Source organism: Condylura cristata, unplaced genomic scaffold (genome assembly GCF_000260355.1).
Source record: "Condylura cristata isolate star-nosed mole 26May11 unplaced genomic scaffold, ConCri1.0 scaffold00010, whole genome shotgun sequence".
NCBI lineage: Eukaryota > Metazoa > Chordata > Mammalia > Eulipotyphla > Talpidae > Condylura > Condylura cristata.
In genome coordinates, this window is record NW_004567111.1 from 29,811,308 (window position 1) to 29,823,477 (window position 12,170).

Sequence of the window (12,170 nt, forward strand, 5' to 3'; positions counted from 1 at the left end):
TATAAAAGAAAAGAAAAAAAAAGATCTGTAAGGGGCATCTTTTGTCATGTTAACTATGTCTTCATTATGGTGGTATTTTCTCAACAGCTGTCTGTCAAACCACATGCTTTAAGAAAAAGTTGTGCTCTGTGTATGTGTTGACTTTATACAGGAACTTTCAAAAATAGTTTCACTGTTGCATAGTGGATACTGTGCTAGACATTTGTAATAATAAGATTAGATATGGCTTTGAATGTCAGGGAAAAAAAAATCACAATGGCTTACAAAAGATTTGGTATTAGTTCACTATCCTTTATAAAGTGCCGCTTCTGGCCCAGCCACCATTTGGGTTACTGGATAGGGCCATGGACACTAAAGAAGAAAATCCCTATTCCTTAAAGTTTACCTTTCAGCTGGGACAGAAAATAAACCAAATAAGTCAACATGTTATGCTAGATATTGAGCTCTGCTACACCAGGCCAGAGTTGTTTGCTGCAGCTTATGTTGAGTGATCAGAGAAAATTCCATAGAGAAGATAGGTTTTGAGGAAAAATTTGAAGGAGGTGTATGCTGTAGGAAGGCATTTGAGTATTTGAATGGTAGAGGGAAGAGCAAATGTATAGAGCCCAAAAGTATTTCTTGGAGACTTGAGTACAGGTGGAACATAAAAGAAGCTAAGACCAGTGAGATCCTTTAGAATATTATTATGTTAATCATTGTAGGCATTTTGACTTAGAGGTAGGAATCCATAGTAAGGGCTTTGAGCAGAGGGGTGACATCTGACGTGCATTTCAGAGATGGCTTTGGTTGCTGTGTGGGAGAACATGGAAAAGGAACAACACAGCAGTGAAATCTATTGGATGCTATATCAATAATCCAAGGGAGAGATAGTGTTGCCTTTCCTAGGGAGTTAGATAAAGGTGTGGAGAGATACTTGGATAATGAATAAATCTGAGTGTACAATGAACAGGTTCTCTTCTATGATTGGAAGTGTGAAATAGGAGGGAAAGGAATCACATAGTGAATTATTTACTGAAATGTAAGAGCAGCATGAGGAAGAAGAAAAGTTCCAGTCCGAAGTGTCACTTTGAGATGCCTATTAAAAAACATCAGGGAAAGATGTCATCAGGCAGTAGGGAGTTCAAGGGGCAGTTCTTACAAGGAGAAAAATACTGAAAATTTTTCAAGTCTGTAAACATGTAGTGCAAGACTTGTCAGGCCACTTGCTTTCAAATAATATCGTGTCATAATTTATAAGTCAATCAATCTCTCTGTGCTTAATATTTACCATAGGACATATTAGGTGATAACACCTCCTCCCATAACATACATACAAATCTAATATCAATGTGGGACATTGTTAGCACATCTCCATTATGCATCTTATTAATCTTATTTCTAGCATATTCTTTAATCTCTTTTTTGTAAAAGGGAATTCTCTAAATTCTTATAAACATGTTTGCCGTTAGGTATACTTCTCCTACTAATACTGCTTTTATCTTTTAAAAGCTGTTTTGCCTTTAAACACCTTCTCTATAGTCATTGAAGGACAAGCTACTGCCTCATCCCCAGAGTCTGGGAAATGGTTCAAAAGAACTAACCAGAGCCCTGTTACTGGCTGAGTGCCTGAACCCCTCTGCTTGGCTTCTCCCGTCCTCTCTGCAAATTTCTATAGCAAATGTAGACAGTTCTCTCACAGAGGAACATTAAACAACAAACATCCTCATTGTATATAGTATAAAATATTAACAAGGGAATGCTAATTGTAACGTATTATTATATGACGTCCCATCAAAAATCAGAACAATGAGAAGGAAAGAAAACTGAGCAAACGTTAGACAAACTGAGGATGACTTAACCTTGCTGTTTTCTGCTTACCTTTGCCTGTTAAAAGCCAAGTCTCAATTTGTTTTGAGTTTGTGAGTTTATCATCTTGTTTCAGTTGTATATTTTTTCCTTAAATCGCCATAATGGGTTTAATAATGATTTTGTAGATCTTAATCTTGGTTATTGATCTACTTAATGTTACAATTTTTAAAAAATTCTTAGATTATTTTTTTTGTCCACTCAATTTTTTAACTTTGTAAAATGCCCTCACTGCTGTAATTGATTGTCAAGAAGAAAATACCTTTTTGGGAACCTGAAATGGATAGTCTCTAGTTCCTCTCACAAATCAGTTGTTTCTATGAGCATAGAAAGGTTAGTTAGAATCTCAAAGTTGTTTTGTGGTGATAATTGTTATTTAAGCATTCTCTCAAGAAATCAGCTTCTTTGAAATGTATCTGGATACCCAAGAGTGAATGTAATGTTTCTTAGTAAGTTTGTTATAATGACCAATATTTCTAGATTTTCTCAGAGGATTGCTATTTAATTACAAAAACTACTTTTATGTGTGTAATTTCTACTCTTCTTAATTTGAAATCTTAACAGCAAATCAGAGGCCGTGTGCTGTTCTTATTTTAGCTTTCATTCAGAGCTACTTTAACACCTCTAGTATATGAATATCACAATGACAAAGCACTTGGAGACAAGTCTATATCTTAGATTTTAAGGTTTTCAATATTTAACCTATAGTATTTTCCCATTTTGTTCTTAATGCTTTTATCTTGAGAGGTTAAAATTAAGTCCAAAATACATACAACGTTTGTGTGTCTTCATTAAGTTGTAACTGAAGATACAAAGTTGGCTAAATTAGTGTTTTTCCCTTCAGGAATTCCCAGTCAATTGGGAGAGACATTTTTTAAAAGACAAAAGTAAGAGTATAGTAACTGTGAAAAGTGTAGTAATTGTGTAGTTGTGGTGGGCAGGAAGTGTACCTCCTCAGGGGGCTCCCTCTTATAAAGAATGAGTAGGAGTGATTCAGGGGCATTGGACAAAGAATACAGATGCATTATTTTTGGCAGCAGATACAAAATGGATGAAAAGGGATGGGAGACCAAAGCAATAAACAGAATGTTCTGTGGGGGGCATAATATGACCCAGACTGTAGTTGGAGCTCATACATAGTCATATACACAGTTTAGGAACAGCTTTTAAGCAGGCAATGACCATCTTTAATGTTTAGAAATCCTCATGTAAAATGCAGAGTAGACATTGGACAAAAATGAGAAAAGACGAAAAAAGGGCTTTAGTGTTCAAGTGAGCAAGGGATTAAGTGCAGTTGTCAAGTAAAATGTTAAAGATGTCATGATTGTTTGGGTCTGAAGTTGCAAGAGAGAGTAGGTTAAAGACCAGCAGGTTTCTAGCACAGGAAACAGAATTCATAATTCTGCTGCACACTGAGATGTGAAGATAATAGATGAGTGGTTGATTGGGGGCAGACACATATGATGTCTGAGGTGACAGAGAAACACCCATCTGATTGAATATGAACTGAGTAGATTGTAGAAGTTGAAGTTGGCTTAATTTAGTCTACTCTGTTTAATGATAGCTATGTATTCTGCTAAATTCTAAATTCTAAAAATCCTTAAAAAAGGATTAATTTCTTGGTCAAGAGGTCTGACAAAATTAAAAGATAAAATTCATACACAGGTCATATACAAAAGACAACAGTAAATTATCACTTCTGTGAAGGTGGACAATTTAAAATTCTCCACTCTAGCTGTGATTTTGAATGCAAAGTAATATAGTAACTGGCATCAAAATACTTGACATGTAAAATCAGTAGCTAAAATTATGTTTGACAATTTATAAAGGAATTGCCTATGGATATATAATTGTTAAAAAAGGAAAAGCACCAATGAAATTTTAAAATACTCTTTATTTTACACATTATACTCATTTTAGCTTATTATTCGCTCATACCTTTCTTCTTTCAAGTGTACTTTATTTTTTAAAAAGCAACTAACAGTGAAAAGATTGGTCAGTTATACTTACAGCCTTCTAATGACCAAGTGATGTAATAAGAGACTGCTGATGAAGCATAGTAATGGCTTAGAGGGTTTCTGACATAGAGTAGTTGTAGCCTGCTTATTCTTTATACTGGCATGCCTTCGCTGCTTGAGGATGCCTCCAACATTCCTTATAGTTTACTCTTGAAATTAGTTTTTTTTTTCTTTATAGCCTGACTTCCATAGCACTTATGATGCTTATGGTAATGGTTTTCTTTACTTTTTCTTTGATTCTCCTGTTGCTTATTTCATTTTATAACCTCATCATTTCTTCTTGTGTTTTAAGAATACGTGTAATATCACATACTGTATTTAAAATTCTTCATCTTATGTTACAACATTTTATCTGTGTGATATCTGTCAGGTAAAAATATAAGGTGTGGTGCTTCCAACTTTACAGATGTGGAAAGTAAAATTGAATCAGTGAGCAGTTGCTTCAGATCTCAAGGATAGAAAATAGTCACTGACCTACTGGCTGCCAAAGAGTAGGAAGAGATTCGGGATCACCTGAGACAGTCTTTCAACTAAATTTCAAGTCCTCTCTCATCCCATTGAGAGTGATGGGCTGTGTGTTCAGTTACAAGCAACTGGCCTCCTCAGAGGGCAGTTCAAGCCATAAGACAGCTCTGTGGATAACATCTCATGAATCAAAAATAGGCTTCTTTTACAACTCCTCACAGGCAGTGGAGTTCTGCCCTTTAACCAGACATATACATCTATCTCCATGTGGTATAGTAAAAAATAAGTATTGGGTCATTTTCCTTAAAAAAATATAAGGCTTCCTTAAAATTTTAGATTTCCTTAAGTGATAAGAGTAATTTATTTGGTATGCTAAGGAGATGACTCACAGCAGGTGATGGTGGAAGGCTACATAACTTCAGAAAGTGAGTGGCATTGGAAGAAGTGGCATTGGTTGCCAGAGGTGCCAACCAGGCGACTGGTTTCTTTCAACCTACCCTTTGACCTCCAGGAGGCTGAGCCCAGTCATCAATGACCAATGATTGAATCAATTGTATGTACATGATGGAGCTTTAATAAGAACTCTGAAGGAGGCTAAAGGAGCTTCTGTTCAGGTATACGCATGGAAGCTCCCCCACTGCTTTCCCAATATGTACATCTTCCATTTGACTCTGCCTGACTTTTATTCTTTCTGCTAAAACTGGTAGTAGCAAAATGTAGTGCTTTTTGAGTTCTGTTAGTTTTCCTAGCAAATCAGAGGAAGTCATGGGAACCCTAACCAGAATGTATAACCAGTATGTCAGATAGATGCTCTATCCTAGGACAAACGACTTTTTGGAAATGAGGGGAGCATAGTGATGGGACTTAGTCCTTAAACTTATGGGGTCTGCACTAACTGCATGTAGTTAGTGTTAGAATTGAATTGAAAGATATTTGGTATTGGAAAATTGGGATCCTGTATTTGCTGTTAAAAAACAAAACAGCCCCTGCCTGGTGGTGCAGTGGGTTAGGACGCAGCACCACAAGCTGGCAGCAGCAGCTTCAGTGCGAGTTTAGTCCCCCACCCCAAGGTGATCCACATGGCATGGCAGACTTCTCCTGACCCATCCACTGTTCCTCTCAGCAGTGTACTTCGTCGATCTGCCTGTTCTGCTTCTCACTGTCTCTGGTGAATCCTCTAGCTGCCCCTACACCTCTGGCCTGTATCCCAGTTCTGTATGCACAAATAAGTAAATCTTAAAAAAAAAAAAAAAAATCCATGTTCCCTCCCAATAATTTGCCTTGTGCTTGTTACATGGTAGTTCTTCAGACTTACGTTCTTTCTGTAGCTATTTATCAAAACTTGATGTGTATGCATAATAAATTGAAGTCATCAGACTAAATCATATTGTAATTATGTGGTTTTGTTCAATGGCATGTTAGTAAAAAATTAAAAAATATAGTAGCACGTCTCCCTATTATCTGTCCATCCAGAATGCCCACATCTGTTTTCTTGGATGTAGCTATATGTGGATTACTTGTGACTGTGTACATATATATGTGTGTACATATATGTGTACATGTATACATACACACATATGTGTACATATATATGTGTATACACATATATATGAATGAAGTGATTTTATGTATGTTTTAACTTTTATTTAATAAGAAATTTCAAAGTTTAGGGAAATATAAAAGTAACTGTACTACCTGTAAGAGTGCTTGAGAAATGATTGAAGAAATGTAAATGAGATTTTAGAAAAGAGATCAAATAGACTAGGGGAGTATAAAAGGAAACTCTGCTAATAATGCAGATACAAAACTTTGAAAGGAGTACAAAAACATTTAGAAATGAGAGGAGTTAATGAAACACCATAGGCCTAATCGAATAGAAGTCCTGGTTTTGAATTATTGACAGACATAAAAATGAAATAGCATAGTGGAGGAAATACATATTACCATAGAAGCAGTGGACAGCAAGATACTGGTGATGTGAGTGAAGTAGATTGAATTAATTAATGCAATAAAAGCTATCATTTAGAAACATTTTCTGCGCCCTATTACTTGGATTATTCTCTCAATTTTAAGGATCACAGAAAACGGAAACATGAGTAGCAAAAAACTATGCAGGAAATATGTGCCAGTGTAAGTTCACAATGACCAATACAGTGGGAACCAAAGATTGAAGCATCTTCATTGATTTGGTACAGACTCCTATCATATGTAGTTTTCTGAAGACTTCAGTAGATTTATTAATCGCTGTATGTGAGAATTAGCTTGCTAATTCTCTTTATAATAAAGTGTGGTCAGGTTTTAATGAAAGCCCTTAATATGTTAGAATAGCTAGTTAGTTTTTGTACAGCTAGTTGAAAAATCAAAAATCTTGTTTTTACATATTATATTGCATTCCTCCCTTCTATTCCATTCTGATGAGCCAAGATTGTAAACCTAACGTGTTTTTAAATGAGTCCCATTTTGTGAGGTGTTTAGGCTGTTTCCAAATATAGTCTGATTCTTTTAGGTGAAACTTGACTTGCACCCATTCCTCAGGATTAATCTGAAATCTGAAAATTGCGGCATACCTAACATTGCCTTATTATACATCATTTTAAATGTTATTTTGTATAATTAAATATTATTTTGTTAATGGGAAACAAAAGAAGTGTTTTGTAACTAACATTCATCTGAACCTAAAGCAGATAGATGATGGTGCTGGCCATTACATCTTGTTTAGGTATGACTATATAAAGTGATCAAGCAAAAATGCTAGGCGGATATTCTTAATGTATGCCCAGCTGGGTCTCCTGTGCATCTGTTAGTTCCTTAGTGCCCTGCTTTACCTTTGTTCCTTCATGTGCACTTTGAGGATTACTCAATCAAAGAATAAAAAAAAAAAATCTTAATTATTAGATAACAGCATCTGTGTTCTGAGTACCAGTAAAGAAGGTTCGACATTTGTTCTCCCTGGTATCCATCCACTGAAACCTTTTCACTTCTATGATGGGTCAGCCTGGACAATGGAGTGCACTCTTTCCCATTTTTTCCATGCACTAATCACCATTTTCTCTGAACAAACAATGATTTTGAAAATGTTTAAATTATACTGAAATAGATCTCATTTAAAAACATACTCTTTATTTGCTCCACTTCATCTGAATATGCTGATGATCTTGTCATGTTGCAGAGGTCAAAAACTCTCAAGTTGAACTAAAACTTGTTTCCTAAATGTACTTTGTTCATGTAAGCATTCCTAAATTTCATCTTAAGTTTGGAAAACTCTGGTTACAGTTTATGCATGAATTTAAAAATTCAGAAAAAAATTAAAAATTAGTGTAATATTTCCTCCTTTTGTTACAATGACTCTTCTTACATTATTTTACAGTTTGTCACAAATGTTTTGTTGCTAGAGTGTTTCACCTTTTATATATTATAATTTTGTCCTTTCAAGGCATTTAATATACTCTCTTTTAGTCTCTGTAGAAATGCTGGAAAAGAATTTGAAACAGATGGGAAGGCAGCTTCAACAGCTTGAGAAAGATTTGGAAACCTTTCCACCTCCTGAGGACTTGCATGATAAGTTTGTGACAAAGATGTCCATATCCTTTTGATATTGAAGTAACTTAAGTCACTAGTCAACTAGAATTACAACTTATTTGATGTTTTTATTTAGTTTTACATCAGCAGAGATCATGTTACGGTGCCAACTTGTAGAAAATTTAACCATTTTCTTTTGCTGGGAATTTTATCAACATTCAGTCTATCATGAATATTATACAAGTGCATTCTACTGATTTTAATTTTTTTTTCTTTTTTATCAAGTTGGGTAGATAATACTTTTTGTCTTCTTTCCCTTCCATATGTCCTGGTTTCCTTCTGATGTTTGTGGTAAATTGAAAGGATATGGAAACTCAATTTGAGGACATTTTAATCTAGCATTATGGTGTGATACAGATATTTTTGAAATGTTTTGGGGAGGAAATAAAGATTTCATAAACATGCTTAACTAGTCAACTAAATGTTAAGGGTTGGCATTATAGAGATCGAGTGAATTTTCCCTTATTGTCTTCTAAGTTCTTTGGCAGTCTAGTAATCAAATTGACAAAACACTGATAAAATTAAATTTCAAAATGGATCCCAAAGATAGAAATAGCACTGGCATATCCAGTAATTAAGACTCATCTGCCACCCTGTGCTAAGGAATGGGGGCTGGATCTGGTACTTCGAAAAGGAGGAAGGCAACTCACAGGAAGGCAAGAAGATGTTTGGTATTTGGATATTTGCTCTGCCATGCAGGTAATTCTTCTCAGATTAAAAATTAGTTATCACTGGTAATTGCTTTCTCTGGGCTAGGTCCTCTATCTAAATGCATCTAGGTAATTGAGAGGTAAAAAAGAAAAATTCTGAGTATTTGAGTCTTGATTATCTTTAGCTCAAAATAAGCCACATGTGAAAGTGACTCAGTTTGGAGTAGCATACTCTGTTCCTGAACAGTAGTTAGCAAAAATTAGCTTATGTTCCAGAAACTTCACTGTTTCCTTTAGACATAGTACATGGTTCCAAAGTCAAAATTTAATTTGTAGCAACCACTACTTTTGTAAGTGTCTTAAAATCCAAATTAACATTGACCAATTTTGTGGGTGTGTGTAAAAAAGCATGAGGTTTACTTCTTAATTCAGTTGTGGGTGATTTTTCTGATTTTGTGCTTTAATCTCTAATATGTAATTGAAATAATATATATATATATATATTTACTTTGTGAAATAAGTGTTGAATAACTATGAAGTTAGAAAATGATATTTTTTCTGTTATGATAAATAATTACTACTATAAATTGTTAAAATCCCATATGGACCTCAGAATTCTATATGAAAGGATAGCATACTGTAACAAGCTTTTATAACAAGAGCTCTAATATTTTATTTTAAACTAAGATACTTGAAATAACTGCTTTTCCTGTTTCTATCACTCTTCCCTTGAGATTTAGGGAATCACAAAAATTATTTGGCTTGTCATAGATTTTATTATATATGCTTTGAGTTTAATTGTGAATTAGCGCATTTTTAGCCTTCTTCACTGTCTCTTTTGGGAAATATCATAAAAAGGCACTCTAGCAACAGTCAATTCAGGCTAATGTGTTTGTTTTCTTTTGTATTTTTCCTATCATTCAGTTTCTTAGGCATTGGTAACTTTATCACTGTGCTAAAGAAGGTTGGTTTTAAAAAAAACTAAAGATTAAATCTGTTTTCACCAAAAAAAAAAAAAAAAAACCTTTTGCAGCACCTTCTTATATGGTAACGTATGCATTTTAAAACTCTATTTGTTATTGCAGAATTACATTGGTTTCATTATTCTTAGCCTGTTCCCCCCCACTCATGTTAAAATATTCATATTTGACTATTTTAATCATTAAGTGCATTTAATTGAAGTACTTATTGTTCGCAATAGATAGAAAGTATTTTAGAAAGGCTTTGCTCACATGCAGTTTCTAGTTATACACTGTGTGTACTAATTATGAAGCTCAGGTTTCTGGGACACATCACCTATGATGAACGCTTGAGCTTATGTAAAGGTTGAGAATCGTGCTTGGTGGACAATGTCAGGACCTAGCCATACTTGTGTGCAGCTGACACAAGAAGCTGAATGAGTTCGGCCTCTTGAAAGGTATGCAGCTCATAAAAAGCAACCAGCAGGAAATCAGAAACAGGAAGGATGATTCTTTGTTGGAAACAATTTTTCATTTTGAATACAATTACACTCCATGGACAAGAAAGCTGGTACATCCTGTCGCTAAATATCACAACCTAGAAGCCTCTAATGAACTGATTAGCATTCATGTATCTCTTGGAAGTCAGATATATGAACAGTTGGTGCACTTTGCTATTGACAAAGCTTATAATCATAAATATTCTTTGCTGAGATTAGATTGCATTCGTTTGTTTTTCATCTTAGACATACTAGTTTTGAAATAATTAAATTCATTCATTGCAAAGCTTTGTTTACTTTAATTAGGACTGACAACAAGTCAGATTGTGAATATTAAATGCATTTATACGGAACATATTAAAATCACAACTTGTGAGCTTCCTAGTTCTTAGGAAATGGATGAATTTGGAAACCAAAATGCACAAGAGTAAACCTGTAAACCTAAACAAAAGTTTAGGTTATGAATGCTCAAACTTCATTTGTGTTTGAAGTTTTTGTGCTTATTAGTTGAAATATATAACTAGTGTTTTGGTTCATCTACCAATCCAGAAAGAATATGAATGCATTTTTATAAGTAGATACTTAAACAACTGTGATATAGTTAACTATATTGTTATTTTAAATGATGCTATTTTGTTAGGATATGAAATGTTACTATTAGCATTCATCATAGCATATTATCAAAGTTCTTCTTTACATACATTGTTGTACATTTACTGTTTTCTTTAAAACACATACACAGTATCACTGACATTTTAGCAATAATTGTTATTGGTAATAATTAAACCTGGTTAGAAACATAATGGCAGTGAACATTTATGCTGTAAATATTTGCTTGAAAAATATGTAAAATGAATTTGAGATAGGGACACTAATATTATTATATAAGTAAACTATTGTTTGTGAAGCATACATGCTTCCTAAATTCTTCTCAGCAAGAACATTAGAAGTGCCAGGATTTATGTCAGGCAGTGCCTATTCCTTCTTTTGACCTTTAAATTCTGAAATGTTTCTTAATTTAAGGGAAAGAACAAATAGATTCTAAAGTTTTGCCCTTGGAATTCTCTTTACACAAGTATTTACCTTTCTGTTTTTTTCCTATCTCCTTTACTGAACCTCTTAGAAAAAAAAAATTCTCTCTCTAAACGTTTATGTATTTTTGTATTTATCACAACTTAGGTGACAAATTATTAGACTCTTCCCACATGTTGTAGTCGTTAAATTTCTTCATTGCGATCCTACTATATTTTCTTTTTTTGTTGTTGCATTATGTTGTAACATTTTATGCACTTCTGAAATCACTCATAGATGGTAAAACTATGATTAAGTTCCTTGCTAGATGGGCTTGCAACTTACATATCTGTATTCCATACTACATATAACACAGTGGTTTTTTTTAGATAAAAGAATTTCATACATTTTTACCTCATTTAACTGTGGCTAGGAAGTAAAATAAAAGAGTAAATGGGTGAAATATTAAGTGTAAACCTGTCGAGCCATGGTCCATTTGCATGAGTGTCAAGATGGGTACCTGTGATTTGTAAAAGATTGTTCTTGTTCTCAGTCTTCTCCCACTCTTTCCAGTCTGTCTTTCTTGCCTGTGGTTCATTTAACCCCTTTTAACAAAGTTTTAAGTTCCTCTTCCTTTATGAGCCCTCAAATGTTGAGAGTGCTGCACAGCTTAGTGCTCATTGCTCTGTGGCAGGCAGTTGTTTCAGTCAGCATCACCATCTAGCCAGGGCTTCCCAGACTACCCAGTGTGAATTAGCCTGTCACTCTCTATAACAATACAGATTTTTGTTTTCTTCATCATTTTTATCACTGTCTGAATAGCTCATTCATTTACTTCTATATTAGCTGTCACCATGCTGTAGAATATGTTTCACAAAGCAGAGACTTGGTTTACTTTGCTTACTTGTTCCCTCTGAATGAGTGGAATACTTTGGGGCTCAGTGAATGCATAGCAAATGACTGACCGGCTGGACCTTGGCTACTTAAATATGTTGTATAAAAGTATTAGATTGATAGCCTGATTTTTGCTGGCTGTTTTAAGCTGTGTTAATGCAAGTAATAGACATCATCGAAGGGGAAAGTGCAGTGATGAGGACAGAACATAAGAATACATGGAAAAATTTTTTATATTAAGATGGGTTA

At 34.4% G+C, this 12,170-nt stretch overlaps 1 protein-coding gene across 4 annotated transcripts in view; it reads left to right on the forward strand.

Annotated features, from left to right (window-relative positions):
* DIAPH3 (diaphanous-related formin 3) overlaps positions 1-12,170 on the forward strand; it is a 442,990-nt gene that overhangs the window by 272,997 nt on the left and 157,823 nt on the right. For all 4 annotated transcript variants that reach the window (XM_004680109.2, XM_004680110.2, XM_004680111.2 and 1 more), the window contains one exon: positions 7,785-7,909. In XM_004680109.2, coding sequence (XP_004680166.1) covers positions 7,785-7,909 — 125 coding nt within the window. The remainder of the gene's footprint in view (positions 1-7,784; positions 7,910-12,170) is intronic.